The 24,201-nt window shown below is 34.1% G+C and overlaps 1 protein-coding gene across 1 annotated transcript; it reads right to left on the reverse strand.

Moving 5' to 3' along the window:
• Positions 1-1,410: 1,410 nt before the first annotated feature.
• LOC127126795 (phytyl ester synthase 2, chloroplastic) lies at positions 1,411-22,941 on the reverse strand. Its single transcript, XM_051055797.1, has 14 exons — positions 22,533-22,941; positions 7,659-7,710; positions 7,522-7,577; positions 7,268-7,426; positions 6,526-6,630; positions 5,440-5,546; positions 4,960-5,081; positions 4,293-4,401; positions 4,011-4,141; positions 3,313-3,682; positions 2,954-3,067; positions 2,131-2,216; positions 1,936-2,045; positions 1,411-1,861 (listed from the first exon to the last, which is right to left on the reverse strand). Exons 1-14 carry the CDS (start codon positions 22,828-22,830, stop codon positions 1,671-1,673), a joined length of 2,010 nt encoding a protein of 669 aa, XP_050911754.1. The 5' UTR covers positions 22,831-22,941; the 3' UTR covers positions 1,411-1,670.
• Positions 22,942-24,201: the final 1,260 nt, after the last annotated feature.

Raw genomic sequence — 24,201 nt, forward strand, 5'->3', positions numbered from 1 at the left:
TAAAAATATTAAATACTTTTCTATAATTTTAAAAAAATTATTTTCGAAAAACTTTAATTTTTCTCTCCTCCAAATTAAATCTCGTAGAACATCTGTCAATTCAGATAATGCTGTTTGAAGATATATTTTTCTTTGGTTTGTCTTCTATGTTGAATTTGTTTTAATGATGATTGTTTTTATAATTTGATTATTTGGCTTTTCTACACGCTGTTTAAAGATATATTTGTTTTTATAATTTGATACCACCTCCTTCGTTTTTTATTATAAGTCACTTTAAAAAAATATTTTATACCACAATATAAATCATTTTATAATATCAATGAATCATTAATGTTATTTTTTCTATTATATCCTTAAATATTTATTATTCTATTTTCTTTCAATTATGTCAATTTGTCTTTCCAATATCATCAGTGAAGGAAAATTTGTAAAACTCTTCATAATTTCTCATTTTTATACTACAATTATTACATTTCTTAATACGTGTGAAAAAGTAAAAAACGACTTATAATAATTATAATAAAAAATAGAGAGAATATATTTTAAAATATAAAACAAAACATTTTTACATAGCAAACGGAATCTTAACTTATAAAATTTTAAAAAATCTCAAGCTGATTCGACTTTTCAACACAATCAAGCTATGTTTGATAAAACTAATCGATACATCATCTGGATAAGTTAATTTAAGTGTTTGATAAATTAAATGTTAGATTAATTGATAAATACAAAATGATATAAATAAATATTTTTAATTAAGAAATTAGTAATTTTATTATTTTTTATATTATTAAATTAATTTTTAGTCGATAAAAATAAATGTGTTGATAAAAACATACAAAACAGTTTAAATATATGAAAAATTAAAGATATCATCAAAATATATTAAATTTATATACAAATTTTAAAATAAAATTTAACGAGATAAAAAAAATAATAACATTATAAATTTGAATTTAATTATATTAATCCAAAGTAATAATAAAATAAATTTATTATTTAATATTCTATGATAAAACTTTAATGATATTCTAAATTTTTTTCATCTTGATTGATCTTATTAATTTTTCTATTGTGTGTCATTAAGTTCATACTTATTAATACTATTTTGAAATTCATTATATAATTTAAAAATTAATTAAAGATATTAAACATTGCATCATCATTCATCTTATAAGTTGACGCGAATATATATATATAAAGTACTTCGTTGTGTAAAAATAAATTGAAGAAAAAGTCACAAACTAAAAGTTACAAGCTCAATATTCAAATAGCTTTTGACAAAAAACCTAAAAGATAATTACCAAATAAAAAAAATTCTGTGAGCTGAAAAGCTAAAACAAAAAAAATTCTTAACAAACAGATTCATAGTTTCACTTAGAGTAGGGAATGATAGATTGATACCACTGGTTCGAGAATAAAATTTCTGTGGAGAACAATCATTTATTTCTGTGGTGCCATGATCCTAGAATAGAAATTTACAAATTTACATGCAACTTGAATAGTTACTATGTTCCTTTCTCAATCATTTATTTTTTGCATTTGCTTCCTTTTGATTTAAACTATAGGAAGATTTGCACAATTCCTGAAACTATTCACATTTTATATTCTTTGCCTCTAACCTATATTTTCTGGATAAATTAGAACATACCATTTTCTGTGCAGAACAATCAAATTTCAAAAGTTGGAATGTCAGAAGTAGGAGCGTGTGTAGCTTGGTATAATGACCGAGTCAATATACTTCTATAGGGGTCACTTTCCCGTTTTTCCTTCAAATAAGCAATGCATCTCTCTACCTCAGTTTTCACTTCAAGATATAATTCTTGAGACTTGTCCTTGTCCTTAAGTTCCTGTTTCCTTCCTGTCAAACAATATCTCAAACTTTACCACCACATTTTAGTCATTCCAACTTCAGAAATATGCATTGGGCATTACCATCCGTTTCAATTGGTTTTCCAAAATAATAGTAGAACCGGCCCGGAACTTTAGGCAAAATTCCAGGTGGATACACTTGTTGATTTTCCACCTCACCACCAACACCAGCCCTAGTTTAACAATATATAAGATAGAAAAAAGGAAAGTATATACAAAATGGTATGAATCAACAAAAAGCAAAGATAAATAAAATACCTCAACTGCACAGCCTCATTTGTAAGGTTTTCTATTTCAGACCTAAGGTAAGGAATCTTCACCAAGTCATCATAATCAATCACAACCTGAAAAGAACGATGCGATATGGTGTTGTGAAATTCAAATCTAGGTTCAAGACATCCACGGAATTCAAATATGGAATTTGCAATCCCTCTGTTATCAGCTACTGCTACAGCTATAGAAAACCTCTAACACTAACGAAATAGAAGACAAATTGTGCCTTTTTCAAAGAGTTGCTAAAAAATGGTGACAGATAACAACCCAATTGAGTCTTCACTTCCGTTCAAGTTGTGAAGGGATTTCTGTCGCCGCTAGGAGTGATTACTCGCAAGGCGGTAAAGAACCTAGAGCACTGCTTGTCAATGATGGTTGTTTAATTGCATTTGTGGGAGAAACGGTGGTAAAAATATGTCACAAAATATGTTGTTTCTGCTAGTTACTGAGCCTTTCCCATATCATATGAATGGAAAAAATTAAATGCTAAAGTACACGTAACTTCCATCCAAATGGCTAAAATGGATCCAAAATCTGATCTACTCATCCACTTCAGTATGCAATAGGACGTAATGCTGCATTTACCATAATGCAATCGAAAACTCTTGATGGCAGCTTACGAGAACATTACACTAGTAGTGAACACAAATTAAATCCTACAGTTCATGATAAGTTACTGAGTAAGAAACTATAGTCGAATTATGCTTCTCACACAAATTGCTAAGGGTTTGCCTTCAATGCCAGCATTTTGAGAAAAATAATTACGTTGTAAAGGAAAACCATTGGCTGATTAAATACTGAAACTTACTTGACCAAGATCATCTTCTCCAACAGAACCAAAAGGTATGATTTTGGCTCCAAACCTGGCAGCAATCCTGACAAACTCAGATTGTTCAGGCCAGAATAACTTGTATTCTTCACCCTGATAATTATCACAAAATGATGGAGAGTTTAATAATCCTAGAATATTTTAGATCATAAATACTCCAGATTCCATGAGAATAATCCTTGTGGTGTTAGGCATAGTTATAGGTGACTCAAGTGTGAGAGTTTATTATCACTGTCCAAGAAGAACAAGTCAAAGACTTTAGAAAAAGTCGGGTGACCAAATCCGGATTCCATGAGAAAGATTAAACTCAAAATGAAGAGCCAGCTTAATGGACTTACCTTCCTATGAAAAGCCTCGCGAACCCCTCCAGGAAATAATAAGACATGTGACTTGGAAGAAAAAAGCTTGAAAAGGTTAGTTGCTGTTACGGGAAAAATACCCATAACTCTTAACCAGTCAAAAGAAGATACTTCTGGCAATCTTCCCCTTTTCCGTCTCCTAAACATTAAGGGATGTGCCATTCCTCGAACAATGATGTCTTGTTCAGTATACATTTGAGATAACAAGGAAACTGTGTCCAGTGCTAGCAGCATGTGGTTCCCAACTAACAAAACAGGCCCCTCTGAAGGAATTCCAGCAAGGCCCTTTACAATCTTTCCATCCTCCAAAGTTGAAAGCATTACAGGGCTAGTGATGAAGTTAAACAAACTGGAAGCATTATGATTGAAGGGTGTTAAATGCTTGTTAAGATATGTGGCTTAGGCCTAACTCAACCCTACAAAACCGGCTTGTAGGGTGAGGATGACCCCGCTTAGATTTGTCCAATGCTATTAGTTGATTACAGATCAATTCAATTAACAAGAATAAACAAATATGAATTGACCGGCATACAATGTCATCAAGACATCAATATCAAACAACTCATCATGGTAGCTGCAGGTTAAGATTTCCCTGCACTCTTCCATGTTTATAAAATATGAATTTTCTTGCTTTGTATTAATAGCTGAAATAGTCAAATTTATTCAGTAAGTTTTACCTGTATGATTCTATTATTTTATTGGCCTCATCGCGTGAAGGCGGTATGAAATCCGAAGCATAGTCATGATACTTGCCACGCCGGTAGTAAGAAGTTCCCTTGATTATCGTTACTAGGTCAAGGCTTCCTTCCTGCAAAGGCCCCAAAGCTAGGGTCAATTAAATTCCTGTGGTGTATTAGGCATAGTTATAGGCCCCAAATAAGATCATAATGCATTCCTGGATGGAAACTTAAGGAGAAGCTAGCAGAAAGAGAAAAAAAAAGAGAGAGAGAAAAGAATACCAGGAATAGGAAATGGCCATTGTCATCAAATTTACGGAGCTCACAGTTAGGCAGTAACTGACGTAGTCTTTCACCTTCCTGTTGGCTAGGTAGTAACTGGTCCTTTCCACTAAAAGAACAAATGAAATAACTTAGTTTCATCATGCAGAAAGAGTTGTACACTGAAAAAGTAAAGTGTTATGTGTTTATGAAAAGGAAAACATGGTATGTATATATGAAATAAAAGGTTTAGAAGTAATAAATTTTCATTAAATTGGTTGTTCGCACTAAACACTCTTTTTATCAATTTTTTCCAATAGCAATTTGATAGGTCTGTTATTATTAGTTAAAAAGTAGTTATCTGTTAGTTAAATAGTTGGTTAGTTAGATAGTTAATGGATAGTTAATAGTTCTGATGAGAGGTAGTTATATTAAATAAGGCACGCTGCCTATTAATAGAGAGGAGGATTAGAGAGGGGATTATCATATCATATGAGAGGAATAGGTCCTTTTGGCATTGGGAGGTTGGCAGACCCTTGAAGTGCTGCCATTGTTTGTAAACAAAGGGGATTCTTCCCCATTTTCAGTTATAATATACCAGTTGGTTCGATCACATTTCTGCTATGTGATAGAATATATGATTCAATATAATGACAAATGTAAGATATACAATCCCATGGAAATGAACCTGCAAAGTATCAAAGTCTGAGCTTTGATAGCATATAGGCGTGAATCAGCATATGCTGAAGCAGACTTGAGCATCTTTAGTTTCCACAAAAATGTTTCTTTTGGTAAAATGTCTGCAAGAACCTGATAATTCAATCAACAATAGATTTTCAATATTGAAGGTAAATGAAGTGAAATCTCAAATGTGCAACAACTAGCCGGATCAAAGAAAATGAAGTGATGTGCAACCATGGTCTTCCAAAGTCCAGCATATTCCACTTTTGCTATGTTTAAATTACAATAAAAGAACGAAAATAAGTTAGCCAATGTTCACTTAATATTTATTCTGAAATATGATTTGAGCACTGTCAATGTCATTAACTCATTATAACTCACACAACATGCTTCAAATATCCAAAGCATAAAGAAAAAGGTCACAGTTCCCTTCTAATTGAAATTCCTTTTATCTAATTTTTTAATAAAAACAATAATAGAACCTTACAAGAAGAGATGATGCAAAAGTAGTAAAGTCCCCTATTGTCTCTCTGGCTGCATCTAGTAGTGGAAGTCCTTTCACAGCGTTATCGAACACCACCCTCAGAGGGTCGCCTAATGTTAAAAGAAAAGTTGAAGGCATAAAATGGAGAAAAGTATCATTTTCTTTGGTAAAAAATAAAGACAGAGTACAAGTTATCCACTATGTATTTGAACTTTACCAAAAAATTAGGTCCTTAAGATATTGGAGTAAAAGTTTAGCATAAGTTCCTAGTGACATAGAAGAAGTTAAGTATTTGCTAATTTAATTAACTAGAAAACTTATTCATATTTAAATTAAATTCTAGTGGAATGCATAAGTGGACAATGTAAAAAAGAATCAAAGACAAGAACGAGCAAAGGTTATGTGGTAAAGGGAGGAAACTAGATCCACAACTATCTCATACGACATAAACCATAGTGGGTATATCCTATGAAAGTAGGGATACACAAACATAAACTATGATGGGTAAATCCTATGAATGTAGGGAAGTAGAGACAAAATATGAAATTTACAGTATCATCTCAAACAATTTGGAGGTTTTGTTCAAATCTTAAAAATTAGACTCCTAATAAAAAGAAACACAACAAAAAAAGAAAAAGAAAATAAAACCTTCGGTAAAATACCGTGTGCTAAGGGTCTGGTTGCCCTTGCACAGGGATGGCCCTATAAATTTATATCAAACAACATAAATACTTTGATGTTTAACAGACGGAAGTAAGAATACCAGGGATTATGCCCATCATTTGAAGCATAAAAAAGACCTAGAAACCTGCGACTAACTAAGTTTAATTTGTTAACTATTAAGACAGCTGTCTGATAAAACAAACAACCAACAAATGGAGATGCATTTCTAAATAAATGTCGCATTTCTAAATAAACTACCACTATTCAGTTTTAGGTAAACGAGATGCCTTTCTCGTTTTCTGCATAACATTCAACATTTTCAAGATATATTAGGAGCTATGAAGATCAAATTTGGACTAAAGGCACCTAACATGGATGTTGAGAAAATAGTACATAGTAAAAAACAGCAAAGAAAAATGAGCAAACCTGCACTCAAACTGAGAATGTTAGGCAGAGCAGGAAAGTGTGTGACAGGCAAAGCGTCCAACAATGATGTTAGAAGTTGCACCTGGGACCTGCCGAAAGAAGTAGCTGCCAAATAGGAAAGTCATGGTCAGACCAGGTACTCTGTGATTCTTTAACTGATTTGCTGTTACAGCAAAAAAAACAACTTGGATATTGTTAAGGAATTTTAACTCAAAGCTCTAGCTATGAAACGCATTTTAACTGAACCGTTTCCAATAAATGGCATCACTTGGAAAACACTAATCTCCAGCTTATTCATAGGCAAGAACAGACATCTTAGTCCAGGCTAAAACTTGGCTGCGCTATTTATCAGACTATATCCATCAGTTATAACACCAAAATTTCATTGCTAACACCAACGTAAAGCAAATTCCAAACTTTAAACTCTCAAGTCATGCAACACGAGATATATTTATTCAACGTAAATTTCTAATTAACGTGCAACTTATTTCTTCAACATCCTATCACTCACAACTGATCAACTCGGAGACTCGTAGAGTCACAGCTCTCCTTTGCCAGAATAGTGATGGCGCAGCTGTACCGATCAGGGTGTATGATTACTAGTACAACACTGAATAAGTTATTCCATATGGCTACTGCAGATTCCTTAAAGTTCAACTCTCAACTTAATCAAAATTAGTACAAGATCAGTAAAAGGAAAGCTAATGAATCTTATCTATATCACTAAAAGCTAAAAAGTTACCTGGGTTTGCCAAAATTAGTACAAGATCGATATCAGGGTTACGAGCCGCAACAGCCAGCGCGAGGCACCCTCCAATGGATTCTCCAAGAAGATATATGGGCCTATTTGGTGAACGTTTATACTCTAACCTAACCGTTGTCTCAACTAATTTCACAAGGTCTGCAACAGGAAAATAATGAGAACAATAAATAATGATGGAATACATAATGGATACTATAAAAGAGTTCAACAAGAGCACTACGAGGAAAAAGAACCTGTAAATGGTGTTCGATCCGCAACTGGAATATGCAAGCACCACAAATCAAACATCCTTGAATGAACAAAAAGGAACAAAAATTACATATATTGGTAGGTCTAAAAAAGGTGGAATATTGGTGAAATGAATACAAACCTTGCGAGTTTGTGATGATGTGAAACAAGTCCCAAACCCACGCCATCAATTCCTGTAAAGTTTGAATATATAAATATATAATAAGATTGTTGTATGATACATACGGCATTAGATTAGATGAATAAATATTGTGGTGAAATTAACTAGAACTAACAATGTAATTCCAAATGACGTAACTAACTCCTCCTGTAACAGGAATCGTGGAGCTGAAAGCATTATGCGAAGTAAGACGCCATCACACAGCATCTCAGCTTTCAATACTCGCCACAAGAAGGTGGCGGCATTACCGCCGCCACCAGCGAAACCTCAATCCAATTTTCAGATCACTGCGCAATCTCATCAAGTAAATGGAAACCAAAGATTGACGTGAAAGAGAGGGCTGAAATGTCGTAAAATTTGGGGATACAGTTACAATTAAACTCTTCGGCGTGTAATGTACAGCACACTATAATTTTTGAATCCCTCGAGTCATGAGGTTTTTGAATTATGAGCAAAAATAAACATCTCAAAACTCTCTCTCCCTAAATTCCTCAATTGTGTTCATTCAAATTTTCCTTTAGCTTCTTCTCTAAACTCTTAAACAAAATCTAAATCCAGAGAGAAAGGTTTCTTATGTGCTCATGTCATAGGCTATTATTTTTATAAAAAAATATCGATAATGATGTTAGAATTTTTTATATTTTAAAATATTACTTCAGCATTTATACAAGTGATAGTTCACTTTTAAATATCTTATGGTTAAATTATAGAATAATGCTAAAAGAATTACGTAAATTGTATAAAATATAGTTGTTTGATTTTTTTTAATTATATTTAATCTCTATCTCATCAAAAACATATAATACTTTAACTTCGTCCGACTATAAATTATCATCTATTGTTATTTAAATTTTCTTTTTCAAAAGTTAAAAATCAAAATCAAAATCAAGCCATAGGGCTTTTAGTGACATCTCTTAGAAAGTGATATTAAATATCAATATGAGAGACATTCTAAATTTTGTATTGATCATTGCTTACTTTTGCTAAAAAAATTGCACATGTGTTACCATCACGAAACATTGATTAATTGCAAAATTCTAACTCAATCTGAACAAATCTTGAACATTTGCAATCAAATGAGCATAAGAATGAACTAATTCAATTGGATTGCACATCATGTCGACAATGACACATCATGTCGACAATGATTATTAAATCGGAGTAACAAATTACACTATGTGATTCATGGTACTTAGCCAAATTTAAATCAAGTTAAAGGGTCATCAACTATGCATGCATGGTGTTAGTTGCTCCTAAGAAGCAGAAGGGTAAAGTCGTTTGTTCTTGCACGCCCTTCCCCTTCCTGTCATCTTCCATCAACATTAAGACAATTTTATCCTCCCTAAAATCATGTCAAGCCACGTATCTCACAAAATCATTCTCCATTGACCGATTTGTGAAGACATTGACCATGTATTCATGAAGGTGCATGATGTTAATGAATATTTAATTCAAAGTGATCAAATTTCGAATTTTTTACCCAAATATTCCTGTTTTTTAATATTTTTTTCTAAAATAACCTTGTTTTCAAAAAAAATTCTCAATCTACCCCACTTTGAAGAGGAGGCGCCAGATGAATTGGCGTCTGCTCTTAAACTTAGGGAGGAGGCGTCAATTGGATTGACTAATGCTCTTTGTGTTGCCAATCCAATTGGGGCATAGGTGTTAAGCTTTAAAGGAGGCGCCAATTGGTCTGACACATGTGTGTGTTTTGTAATTTTTTTTAAAAACATTGTACATGATAGATAAAGTCAAAATCGGACCAATTCATATTAATGTTAATACACGTTTACACAAAAAAGACTAATGTCAATGACTGGGATCACCTAACCAACCTCCGGTCCCACATCCCCTAGCTACCCGAACTCGTGGCCCTAACCCACGTTGATGATTCATCCCAGATGTTTGAGTATCTAAGGGCCCAGGAACATCACCATCAACTGCAGGAGATTGCCTCAGATAGTCAGACAAATCAGCGTAGTCTTGTGTATGCATCGAAGGGGTACCGCCATAGATGAGTTCATGACCCATACTAGGGTAGTTGGGTTGGGTTTGAGTTGTTGGAGGGCGATCGGGACGATTGAAGGGAGACATTGGTGTGAATGATGCGTCGAGGAAATGTTGAAATGATTGTTGTAGTGTTTGGTAGCCATATGGTTGTTGAAGGTTTTGGTTTTGAGATGTTTGGGCTTCTTGGCTATAGTAGGAGGAGGGACGGTTGGTGTTAAATGATCGTTGAGTGTTTTAGCTAAGGCGGCTATGATAGGGTGATGTGTTGGGTGCAAAGCGATGTTGGATGTCTTGATGATGATCTAGTTGGTGGTGGTGGTGGTACGGGGTATGCTCTTGGTATTGTGGTTGGGTATTTGGCATGTTAAGATTGTAGGTTTATGTGTTTGTGGATCGGAAATTTTGATGGATTGGGGATTATGAGTAATCGGTCTGACAATGTTGTTGGGGGTTAGATGTTGAGCCTTCTGGTGTGTAAGTTGCCTGGCGTGGGTCGTATAGGTACATATCCTCAACGATGAACTCAAATTCAATCGATCTGTACCAAACCATATAATTATGACTTGGTTTTTCTTCAGTTGGCATCACATCGTCAGTTAAGACATGGTCTTTGCGGTGCTTCCATTTGCGACACTCAGATCTAGTGAAGCTTTGTCTTGGGTTAAAGTTCCATCGGTCGTTAACTTTATGTAGATGTCATTCTCCTAGGTTTTCCGGGGGATCTGGGATGTGTTGAAGCATACCGAACTGCAATTTAATACGACCACTATTGTGCATCTCCACAATGGTGAATCTTATGATCGATGTGCATCTAGTCCAAACGGTTGCGTCTTGTTCGTTGATTTCATGGTCATGATCCAAATTTAGATATGGGCATCAAATGAACTGAAATGTGAACATATGTTAGATTATAAATTTGGTATAAGAAATTAACAAATTATTACGAAATAATTAGGTTAATGGACACACATCTGTTGGTCAAAGGTGATCCAAGAGATTGCGATACTGGATAATACAGTGTCTAGGACATATGTTATAACTCATACAACGTGTCGACCATCTGCACCATAAAACTAAAAATATTATTTAGAGATAATAATCGATAAAGTAAGTAAATATAATCCATTTTTAAGAACTTACTTTTGTGCATACGGGAATGTGAATGGGTTGTTGTTGACGGGCGCTAGGGACGGTAGTCTGGACCAACCTCGTGCTTGGAGCAAAACAGCACATCCAAAAAATGTAGATGTGTCTTTGTGTAATTTTTACACAAAAAGCTATAAAGATAAGCCAAACAAGCGGATCCCCAGCTGTAACTTCCTATTCTATCTACATGTCTTAGTAAAGGTAAATACATAACATGCATACTAGAACCACTACCTTCGAGAAATAAAAATGAACCAATTAAAATCATAATGTAACACCTAATTTTTATTATTCGAGCATCTTTGGTAGAATTCTCATCTAACTGTAAGTTGTTATAATATGCCTTAAGGCGTGAAATGAGTATACCTTGAAATCTCGAGTTATCATCTAACAAATCAGCATCCAAGAGATCCTTGCAAATTGAATTCGCATAGTTAGTTTTACCATTTACCATCTTACCTTTGATAGGCAGTCCCAATAACATGTAGACGTCTTCTAACGTCACGGTACATTCACTGGTTGGAAACCAGAATGTGTGTGTCTCAGGACGCCAACTTTCACATAACGCAAGAATAAATTTATTATCCACCGACCAAGACATTATTTTGCTTATATGTCAAAATCCGGCGAGTTCGAAATTTAGAAACATCCTATAAAAGAAACAACAAAATATGTTACTTTTTAAAAGATACACAATAAATTAAGTATCGTTATTAAAAATTATTCTAGACAAATAATAGAAGAATTAAACGCTTAAATAAGTTGTTATGTTTGCAACTGTGCCTCTGTGCAATTCACCCATTGTGAGGAGAGACATCTTGTCGGAGTAAATATTTGAAACAGTGGTTGTTGCAGATGAAAGAGTTGTTATTGTTGAGGAAGAAGTGATTGTTGGTGAGGAAAAAATGTGAAACTTGCTTGGCTATTTACAAGGTGTGACATGCAAAAGTATGAATGCATGGATAATGGTGATTACATGCTCATGCCAAATGGTTTGGCGCCCATGTGCAATTGTTACATGCTAGCACCAATCAAAGTATCACCTCATAGGCTTGCATGCATGCTTCATCTTAACCTAGCCTAGAGCATGCATGGCTCTGCATGCTTAGTTACGAGGTCTGCATGGAAGACAAGGTAGCGCCAATTGGATTTGCGCCCATGTACAAGGAATACAAGCTAGTGCCAATTGGACTGGTGATAGGGCTTGCATGATTGACACATGACTTCCCTCTAACTTGCATGTTTGACACATCACTTCCCTATTGCTTGCATGCTTGACACATCACTTCCCTCTAGCTTTGCATGTTTGACACATCATTTACCTATTTAAGTGTCTTACTATCTACATCCAACAAGCAACACAAATTCATTTGCATCAAAAAATTACTTTTCATATGCACAAGAAATATTACAATGTCATCTGCACCAAAATATACTATCAATGCTCACTGTAATGGTGAGACATATGAGTCTGATTTATATGGGTTTTGTTTTCGAAACACCGATACTATCTGACTTACGATCAAGAGAAATTAAAATTTCTTGCATTTGAAAAAGTGAATTGAATCCTGCATAGGGTCTGGTCTTATGTCACAGATCACGTATCAAAATCCAATTTTTTTTAGAACATTCAATGCAAATTTTTCCCGCCGAATGTATAGGACGATGAAGATGTTGAATACATGTTTGTTAGTCACGAACATTCTGGTTGCAACTCTATTGAGTTATATATTACTCTTCAACCAAGTATACCATCTTAGCAATCTCGGATAATTAATCAAGTTGAATCTGATGAATTTGATTCAGAAAACTCAGATAACACCGACCCAGAAGCAGAAGCAGAAGTCAACGTCATTGATGAAGAAGAAGAAGAGACTGAGACACATGTCGATCATATGTTGAACAACAACATTGAAGATGACGATCATTCAACGCCATTACCTCCAAGTCATGTATATAATCCGCCTCAAAATATGACAAACATGGATCTGCATGATGATGAAACATCCAACAGTGTTTTTTATAACCCGTATCCATGATCAGATGGTGAGTTAAAAGTGGGAGACATGTTCCGCATTAAAGAAGAATGTGTGCGAGCTATCAAAAAATTTCACATGAATAACTTTGCTAATTTCACTATGATACGCACTGATTCAAGAAGGTATGTCATCGAATGTCGTAATATCCTTTGCATGTTTCAGTTGGCTGTGTCTCACAAAAAGAGAAGCGACTCTTGAGAGATAGCTTATATAGACCCACCTCACAGTTGCATTGCAACTAATGTTGAACAAGATCACCGTAAATTAAGCGTTGCATTAATATGTCAAGATATTTTGCTGCTTGTTAACAAAGACCCATCAGTGAAGGTGAGTATAATAATATCTCATATTGTCACAAGATATAATTATACTCCATATTACAAGAAATCATGGATTACGAGGACAAAGGTTGTTGAACAGGTATTCAGCAATTGGGAGGATTCATACAAAGAATTGTCACGGTTTTTATGGGGCCTAAAAACATACGTACCAAAAACTGTTGCAATTATGGAGACATTTCCAGCATTTACCCCAGACAGATCCTGCGTTGCTGGAAATAGAATCTTTCACTGCCTCTTTTGGGCGTTTGAACTGTGCATCAAAGGTTTTGCATTCTGCAAACCTATTATTCAAATTGATGGAACATGGTTATATGGAAAATACAATGGTACTTTGCTTATGGCTGTTGCACAAGATGGCAACAATAATGTCTTTCCCATTGCCTTTGCTCTGGTTGAAGGTGAAACCGCTGGTGGTTGGGGTTTCTTTCTTCGATATCTCAGAACACATGTCGCTTCACAAGTCAATCTCTATTTGATTTCAGATAGATATGCTGCCATTGAGAGTGCTTACAATAACCATGATATCAGATGACATGATCCTCCTTCTACCCATGTCTATTGCATTAGACATATCACACAAAGTTTCATGCGTGCAATCAAAGATAAGAACCTTCGCAAAAAAGTGGTGAATGATGGGTATGCTCTAACCCAAACGTCATTTCAATATTACCGTGATGAAATTAGATTGTATAATGCAAATGCAGGAAGATGGGTGGATAACATACCAGTAAAGCAATGGACATGGGCATTTGATGGAGGTTGTCGATGGGGCCACATGACAACAAACCTTGTGGAATGCATGAACGGCGTATTCAAAGGCATTAGGAATCTACCAATATCCGCTTTGGTCATATCAACCTAATATAGGTTGGCTTCTACCTTTGACCAGAGGTGAAAGATGGAGTGTAGTGTTAATGTCAGGTCAAATATTCAGTGAATATTATATGAAAGTGATGAAAGAGGAAAGTATCAAAGCTAGCACACACGTGGTTATAGTCTTTGACCATCATATGCAAAATTTCAGTGTACAGGGAGACAATGAACCACAATAAGGGGAGGCCAAATTTATCATATGTTGTCAAACTAAACAGAAGTTGGTGCGATTGTGGAAAGTTTCAGGCCTTCCGTATTCCTTGCTCCCATGTCATTGCGGCATGCGCACATACTCGCCAGGACACTTACAACCATCTATATGATGTTTACAAGGTCATTATCGTCATGAATGTGTATAACAAAAGCTTCCCAGTGCTACCAATGGAGGAATATTGGCCTCCATATGAAGGTAACATAGTTTGGCACAATGATGAGATGCGAAGAAAGAAAAAAGGACAGCCAAAAAGCACGCGTATTAGAACAGAAATGAATACAAATGATAAAATGATAAGAATATGTAGTATATATCGTCAACCAGGACACAATAAGAATAATTGTCCCAATCTAGGAGCAACATCTGCATCATAAGATAGTATCTCCTTTTAATTTTTGTAACCTTGAATTTGTATATCAAATTATCTTTTTGTTACAAGGTTAACAACAAACATCACTGCAACATAAGCAAACATAAAACAAAACATTTCTAACTGATTACAACAATTAAACTGATGTCATCTCGTCCAAACATCATTTCCCTAACATCCTTATCAGTTTTGCCTCTCACCCAACCAAATATACTATCGAGTTTCTCAATACTTCTCATTTTTTTCCTTTTTGGTATTTTTGCATCTAACCAACGAATCAGCTCCCTCTTCAGTTGATCGAAACTATAGATATTCTAGAAGAGAATCAACATCGGAGGTTTGTCTCTCGAATAAATCACTTTTCCATAGCAGCGACGAACACCAAACATGCTTGCAATATGATGAAATGAGATGTGGAAAAATGATTCACACAACACCTCTATTTATAACACAAAAAATTGCACATTACACTGAAACGCCAGACCAATTGGCGCTTCCTCTTCCAAACAACACATGGATGCCAATTGGATTGACATCACCATGTCCCGTAGCCAATACAATTGACGCCTCCACTTAATGTTAAGGGCAAGCGCCAATTGGTCTAACGCTTATGCCCTACATATATTTTTTTTAAACTTGGATAGTTTGGAAATTATTTTTAAAACTGGATTTTTTTTTAAAAACTAAGGTATTTGAGTAAAAAATTCTCAAATTTCTCCCAAACAAAAAATAACAATTTTTGAGACCGTATTGTCAGAGTAGTTTTGTGCATGATAGGATGGAGGAATTTGATAAGAGTCAAATTAATAGGAAAGTCGTTGTGAAGAGGCACACTTCTTTGACTCAAGTTCACTAGAAAGCTCCATTAGAGAGTTGGGTAAAGTTAAATTCGAATGAAGCCATAAATGTTAGGTAGGTTTTTTAATGCAACTAATATATATATATATATATATATATATATATATATATATATATATATATATATATATATATATATATATATATATAACTTTTTCTTTTTATTTAAATGTTTTAAGACTATTATATTTATGATGGTGGCTTAGTACCTTAGTGTGATTTAAATATATTTATTGTGATATTAAACACAACTTGTTCAAAAAAAAATCACAACTTAAATTGAAGAAACACTCTTGTATCAAAATTAAATATGTGTTTAATCTAATTTCAGTTATTTATTAAAGAAATATAGAGAAAATACTTATTTTTCTTTCTATTAAATAACTAATATTTTTAATATTAGTTTTTTTTTTTGTATTTTGCACGTTGCATGATTTTAGATTTAAAAATAAAAATTAAAATAAAATTATATTACAATAATATATGAAAACAATGAACCAAAAAGTATATATTTTCAAATTATTTGAAAAAGTTGAGTTTTAAAATTGAAGACTAAAATACTTTTGAAGTAAAATAGAGGGATCTATAATATATTTATTAAATGGCTATTTTATAAAGTGATAAAGTATACATTTTACACTTATATATTGAGGCATGAATTGTATCTGTTGAATTGTAATTCCTTGTGTCGAAGCATGTTGCTCGACAGGAACAAGGAAGTGTCGAACCACCTAGTGTGTTAAGTTATGTTAGTGTGTCGAAGTGTCGAAGCATGTTGCTTCACACAGGATTTCAACTTAGACCTATTTTAGTAGTGTTAGCTATTTTGGACTTTTATAGGTTTGAGCTTTGGCTTGAGATCCAAATTAACCTAAACCTATAAATAGAGGGAGTATCCCTTATTTTTGTAACAAAGTGAATATAGTATTCATAATATTGTATTCACAGTATTTTGCAGTTGCAAAGTGAATAAGAAGTTTTCCACAGTTTTTGGATAGAGAGAAACTCTGCAGAATTTTAATTTTTCTTCTCCTTCATCGTTCTTTACACTCTTTCTTTCTCCATTGTTCTTTTCTTTTCAATGTTATTATGTGGGTAATAACAATCTTGTTCATCAAGATTGATTGAAATTCTCCATAGGTTTTGGGGGATTTTCAACATCTGGTATCAAGAGCTCCGGTTAAACGATTCGTGGGAAGAAAATCACCATGACAACAAATCATCCAAACGGGCATTTTCTAGTAAATCTTCTGATTCTCAAGAAGAAGAATTATAAGAATTGGTGCAAGCAGATAAATGTTGTGTTTTGTTATCAAGATCTTTGGGATCTTGTGAAGGAAGGAGTTACAACGCTTGCAGAAAACGTGACAGATCAAGAAAAGGCTGCACATAAAGAATTAAAGAAGAAAGATTATAAAGCTCTCTTTATAATCCATCAATGTGTTGATGCATATAACTTTGAAAAGGTTAGTGATGCAGATTCTTCAAAAGAAGCATGGGAAATTCTGGAGAAATCGTTTGGAGGCGCGGAGAAGGTGAAAGAGGTGAGGTTACAAACTCATAAAAGAACTTATGAATTGCTTCATATGGAAGACAATGAAAGCATAACGGATTTCTTCACCAAGATTACGAAACTGGTGAATAAAATGAATGTGGAGAAGTGTTGATATCAAGATCTGTTGTTGGAAAGATCTTGAGGTCGTTGGCTCCAAAGTTCGACGACGTGGTAGTAGCCATAGAAGAGTCGAAAGATTTGTCAAAATTGACAAAGGAAGAGCTTCAAGGGACGCTTGAATCTCACGAACAAAAAAATGGCTGAAAGAGTTGCAGGAAAGTAGAAGAGTGATATGGCTTTGCAAGCTTAATCAACAAAAGAAAGGAAAGGCAAAGGAAGCTGGAATGACAACAAAGTCATAGGAGGCTACAACAATTCGACTGGTCGAAATCAGCAAGAAGGAAACTGGTCAAATAAGAGAAAACCCTGGAACCAAGGCAACCAAAGAGGTGGTGTTGCAGGTAGAGAAAGAGGTGGTGGTTAAAATCCAGACAAGAGTCACATTCAGTGTTACAATTGTCAAAGGTATGGTCACCATTCTAGAGATTGTCCAGAAAAGCAGAAGAATGAAGAAACTTCTACAAAGCTGGCGAAACATGAAGAAGAAGAGACGTTGCTATGGTTACAACAAGAGATGAAGAGAGATTCAAAGACTAGTGGTACTTGGACTCAGGATGCTCATCACACATGTCTGGAAGGAAAGATTGGTTTATCAACATAAAGCCCTCAATGAAGAACATGGCAAGATTTTCAAATTACAACACTCTAGCAGCTAAAGATGTTGGTAATGTTCTGATTATGAGGAAATATGGCAAGAGGTCAGTAATTTCAAATGTGTTGCACATACCAGGCATGAAGAGCAATTTGCTTAGCATATGGCAGTTAGTCGAAAAGAACTACAGAGTGTCAATCAAAGACAAGATGATGAGAGTTCTCGACTCAAATGGAAGGTTGATTTTGAAGGCTCCAATGTCTCAAAATAGAACCTTTATGATTGAACTAAATGTGATGGAGCCTAAGTGTCTTGCAACATCTGCCAACAGAGATGAATGGATATGGCATTATAGACTTGGCCATCTCAATTTCGAAGACATCAGAGATTTGAAGAGAAGAAATATGGTTTCAGGATTACCAGAAATCGACATTTCAAATAAAGTGTGTGAAGAATGCGTGCAGGCGAAGCAACATAAGAACAACTTCAGTAAGGATGCAGGATGCAGGTCGAAGGAAATTCTTGAAGTCATATACTCTGATGTATGTGACCCTCTCCAGGTGGATTCGATTGGAGGTAACAAATACTCTTTTACATTCATATATGATTTCATTCGAAAACGGTGGTCTTACCTGATCAAGAAGAAAAGTGAAGTGATCAGACATTTACCAAGTTTAAATCTATGATCGAAAGACAGAGCGGTCGGGAGATCAAGATTTTGAGGACTGATGGTGGTGGAGAATATGTGTCGAAAGACTTCGATGTATTATATATGAAAGAAGGGATTGTGCATGAGGTGGTGCCACCCTACACTCCACAGCAGAATGGAGTCGCAGAAAGGAAGAATAAAACCATTATGAATATGGTTAGAAGTATGTTGAAAGGCAAGTATATATCCAAAGAATTATGGGGAGAAGTTGTATCGACTGTGACATATATCCTGAACAGATGTCCAACAAAGAAGCTAGAAGGAATCACGCCAGAAGAATGTTGGTCTAGTGTCAAGCCTAGCTTGAGTCATATGAGGGTGTTTGGATCTATAACACATAGACATGTGCCAAATCAGTTGAGAAGAAAACTTGATGACAAGTCGAGTCAGATGATCCTGATAGGATATCATTCGACTGGAGGATATAAGTTGTTCGACCCAGTGAATAAGCAGGTGGTGATCAACAGGGATGTGATCATAGATGAACTTAAGGAGTGGGATTGGACCGAGAATGTCAAGAAATATTTAGTGAGAATCTTTTATGATGAACCAACTAGTGAAGTCAAAAAAGAAGTTCGACAAAAAGAAGTCAGAGGTGAAGCAGGCCCAAGCAGACCTCAAAGAACAAGACACATGCCTGCAAGGTTGCAAGAATGTGTGATTACATAATATGATGTGGTAAATGAAGAAGGTGAACTGGTATATTATGCTTTCTATGCATATGTCGAACCTGTCAATGCAGCTGAGGTATTGAAAGATTCAAAGTGGATGAAAGCAATGAACGAAGAGCTGAAGTCAATCGAAGTCAACAACATTTGGTCACTTGTTGAATTGACCCAAGACAAGAAGGCAATCGATGTGAAGTGGGTATACAAGGTGAAGTTGAACCCCAGAGGAGAAGTGACTCGACACAAGGAGAAACTTGTGGCGAAAGGATTTCTTCAAAAAGAAGGAATCGACTTCGATGAGATTTTTGCACCTGTTGCTAGGATCGAAACAATCAGATTGGTTGTCGGTATAGCAAACATGAACAACTGGAAGATGTGTCAGATGGATGTGAAATGTGAATTCCTTAATGGCCCATTAGAAGAAGAAGTTTATGTTGCACAACCAGTTGGGTTTGTGAAACATGGCGAAGAAAGAAAAGTGTACAGGCTGCATAAAGCCCTGTACGAACTTAAACAAGCTCCAAGAGCTTGGAGTAAGAAGATATATGACTTTCTAAGGGAGAAGGAATTTATGAAGTGCACAGGTGAACATGGAGTATATGTAAGAAGAAGCAAGAGTGAATTGTTTATACTATGTCTCTATGTCGATGACCTATTGATAACAGGTAGTTGCAAGAAGGATATCAAAGACTTCAAAGGTGATCTCAAATTCTACAAGAGTGGTAGAGGTTTGATGATGCATCAAAGAAGGTATGCAGGCGAAATACTCAAGAGATTTGAGATGCAAGATCGTAACCCAACTTCGACTCCGCTGAGCCCAGATTATAATTGTCGAAAGATTTAGATTCAGATGATGTCGACCCAACCCAATATAGAAGACTTACTGGGTCACTTCGATACCTTTGTCACACAAGGTCTGACTTAGCATACAATGTAGGTATGGTGAGTAGGTTCATGCAGAAGTCAAATGTATCACATCTAACAGCGGCGAAGAGGATACAAAGGTATCTGAAAGGAACTCTCGACTATGACATTTTGTTTCTTGCAGCTGATGAAGGAAAATAATGCAAATTAGTTGGATACACCAACTCAAGTTGGTGTAGTGATGCTAACAATCAAAAATCCACAACTGGCTATGTGGTACACCAGTTGCTTGGAGTTCGAGAAAAGAGCCAGTAGTGGCACTATCGTCATGTGAAGTAGAGTACATAACTGCTTCTCTTTGTGCATGTCAAGCAACGTGGATGGTGAATCTGGTCAAAGAGATAACAGCGAAGAGTAATGGAGCAATTACCATGAAGATCGACAACATGTCAACTATCAATATGGCGAAGAATTCGATAGCACATGGTCGAAGCAACCACATCGAAATGAGGTTTCATTATCTTCGAGAGCAGATAACAGATGAGAAGATGAATGTGAAACACTGTAGAACTGAGAATCAGATTGCAGACATCATGACGAAGGGAGTGCAGGTCGAAGTGTTCAGAAGACTAAGAGCTATGATGAATGTAGATAGCTTAGACACAATGAATTAGGTGGTGTGTTGAATTGTAATTCTTTGTGTCGAAGCATGTTGCTCGACAGGAACAAGGAAGTGGCGAACCAGATAGTGTGTTAAATTGTGTTAGTGTGTCGAAGCATGTTGCTTCACACAAGATTCCGACTTATGCCTATTTTAATAGTGTTATCTATTTTGGGCTTTTATAGGTTTGAGTTTTGGCTTGAGGTTCAAGTTAACTTAAATCTATAAATAGAGGGAGTAACCCTTATTTTTGTAATAAAGTGGATAGAGTATTCATAACATTGTATTCACATTATTTTGCAGTTGTAAAGTGAATAAGAAGTTTTCCACAGTTTGTGGACAGAGAGAAACTCTGTAGAATTTTAATTCTTCTCCTCCTTCATCGTTCTTTACACTATTTTTTCTCTCCATTATTCTTCTTTTTTCATTGCTATTGTGTGGGTAATAACAATCTTGTTTATCAAGATTGGTTGAAATTCTCCATAAATTTTGGAGGATTTCCAACCGTTTCTCTTTTATTGTTATTTCAAATAATAATAATAATAATAATAATAATAATAATAGAGTAAAGGAAAAAGTAGTAAGAATGAGCTTGCTGATCCTTAGACTTTTCTAATGCACTATTCTTAATAAATTATGGAAAGGTGTCAGACATTCAAATGGTGGTTGAATTTGTACGGAGAAACAAACAAAAAGCAGAGAAAAAAGTCGAGTAGAGGTGCAAGAGTATAGTATTGAGGGGGCGGAGCCAGTGTCACTTTAATTGTTACATTGTAATGAACCGGGGGAAGAACCAGATGCTCATTACAACTAATTGTATATTGGCTCTGTCACATAAAACTGGTGGTTTATTCAAATTGTTGTTGCTAGTAGAATATTTAAAACTAATTAATAATATATTAATATAATATAATATTTTATGTTAATAAAAATATTCAATTATACAATTTGACATTTTTGTTAAATAAAATTCAATTTGACCTATTTATTTTCGACATAAGTGTATTTTCTCTAGTATTGGTAAGATTTTAATCTCTCCATACTTTATTCTCAAAATTTTGGTTTCTTCAATTAAAAAAAATGGTCTATTTTATGTTTTGTTGGCTTATCATCTATCTAATCTAAATAGATATACGAACAAAATAATTATGTTTTGTCAAATAAGTGTGAAATTGATAGATTCGTTTGAGCAAAAACGTAGCCAATGAATGTGATCTGACTACAACTTGAGGGACGTCGGTGGCAATATGTTCTTCTTTGTGGTACAAAATAACTGTGTGCCATTGTAACTGACGAATGTGCATGAGTATAACTTAATCAATGCATATGCCATATCAAATGGTGTTTTGATTTATTTATTTTTTATAAAAATTATTATATTGATAAATATTTTAAAATTGTGATTATTTTTATATTATTTTTGAAAAAATGATTATTTTAAAAAAATCAAATATCATTCTTAATTTTTAATATAGAAATAATAATTATTTTTTTAATTATTATTCAGTATATTACTTTTAATAAATTTATAAGACTAATTTGATAACAATATAATACTTTATATTATATATTTTTAATTTGTAGGTGCAAACAGAGAACATATATTTTAGAATTACATAAATAGATTAATAAATTTCTATTAGTTGACAACAAAACTATTTAATTACCATGTTTTAGTACTATCTTCTATCTTATGTGAAAAATTATATAAAAAAAAAAATCTCCATAGGATTCTGTAATTGTTGGGAGAATCTACGTTGAATTTATGTATTGGTTTGAAGTTTTCAGGTCACTAAATAACTAACCATGACTGACCTGGCAAGAAGAGCATCAGAGGAGAATTGTCCAACTCCGAACAACAGTCTACCGGCGAAAACCACCGTGGAGGTCCACCGTCTGCTCCTATCAACTCTTTTGCTTGCTCCAGGTATTCCTTCCAACCGCTCCATCTCTGTTTCTCCTCCATCCCTCGAACACAGTTTACAAACATGGCAAAGCGAGGGCGGGTTATGCTCCGGATACTAAACGACTTTAGTTTCAAGGCATGAGATGGTTGCTTGCGGCGGAAGAGCGGAGAGACAACGGGAGAGAAACAAGCTCCAGCGGCAATCATAGTTGTTGGTAGCTCAGCAGCGGTTGCAGAAGATTTGAATTAGTTATTACTAACTACAAGATATATACAAAATGCAAAGGCGATATAACGTACGTCCTTTTCTTTCTTTCTTTGATATAAACACTTGTTTAACGTTTTGTTTTCTATTCAACATAATAATAGAAATGTTATCTGGATTGTGATTATCCTATTTAGGTGTATTTATTTTGATTGAAAAAGATATACAAAAAGTGGTGTAATAGATGTGATGAGATAAGAACATAGAGATAGAAATAAAGATCAAATAGTGCTATAAAATGTTGAAATGTTATAGGCTGTCTAGTTATTAGTTTTTAATTATAAATATTTTTTAAGTAAATTGATTCTTTTGAATATTTCATATTATTTATAAAATTATATAAACGGAAAAAATAAAATAATATTTTTATTTAATTAATTTGGCTCTACATTAAATTTTGATTTTTTTTTCAAAAGTATATACACATACTAAGGTTTTTATAGAATAATGGAATGGAATGTAATATTTCATATTTTTTAAATGTTCTTTTAGTTATCGGTTGTTGTCATTTAACATATATTAAGTTTTTGGATGTTTTATTAGTCGTCAGTTATGATAAATAGAGTAATTAGTAAATTCAGTTGAGCTTAATTCATACTCAGTAAGAATGAGCTTTATTAAATTGTTAGAGAATGAACATTTTAGTTACATTAATAATTGGTCAATTCCTCTCTAAAAGATAATATGTATAATTAACTATAAAGTTTTTTAACTTAATTTTATATTTTACTTTGGTCCTTAGCAAAAAGATATTGGTCTCCTAAGAATGATTATGTTACATAAAAGGTCATTATTGTTAAAAATAAAAAATAAAAATATTAACTTAATTACGTGACATGATAGATTGGAACTAAATCAGTATATATATTAAAAAATAATATTTTATTTAAATTGAAGAGATTTTATTTTAGGAATTTAAAAATCTCTGCAAAATCCTTTTAGTAATATGTAAAGAAAATATTAAACACTTCCATTCTAGAATTACTTAATCAAAATCTCTATGCTAACAAGTAACAAGTTAAATTTCTTCCATTAACTAGCGATAAGAATCAACAAAACATACATAATTACAACAAAATAAAGAGTAAAAACACTAACAAACATTATTAGATCTCAAAGAAATATGAAAAAAAAATCAAAATCACAACAAATTCATTAACATGAATATGCAAAATTAAAAATGCCTTCAGATCATCATCACAAGGCTCATGGGCTATTGGGAATCGAAAGAGCTTGGAGAGGGAAGAAATTATGAGCGTTAAGGAGAGGAACATGATTCGGATTGAAAACTATTATAAAAAGAGAACATCATG

This window comes from Lathyrus oleraceus, chromosome 3, assembly GCF_024323335.1.
Source record: "Lathyrus oleraceus cultivar Zhongwan6 chromosome 3, CAAS_Psat_ZW6_1.0, whole genome shotgun sequence".
Lineage (NCBI taxonomy): Eukaryota > Viridiplantae > Streptophyta > Magnoliopsida > Fabales > Fabaceae > Lathyrus > Lathyrus oleraceus.

Excerpts from the sequence above, each read along its gene's own strand:
- LOC127126795 (XM_051055797.1), bottom strand. The coding sequence starts at position 22,830 with ATGATTGCCGCTGGAGCTTGTTTCTCTCCCGTTGTCTCTCCGCTCTTC. Across the intron at positions 4,402-4,959 it reads CAGACTTTGATACTTTGCAG|TGGAAAGGACCAGTTACTAC; the intron begins GTTCATTTCCAT and ends TTGTTCTTTTAG. Across the intron at positions 3,068-3,312 it reads GCGAGGCTTTTCATAGGAAG|GGTGAAGAATACAAGTTATT; the intron begins GTAAGTCCATTA and ends GATAATTATCAG.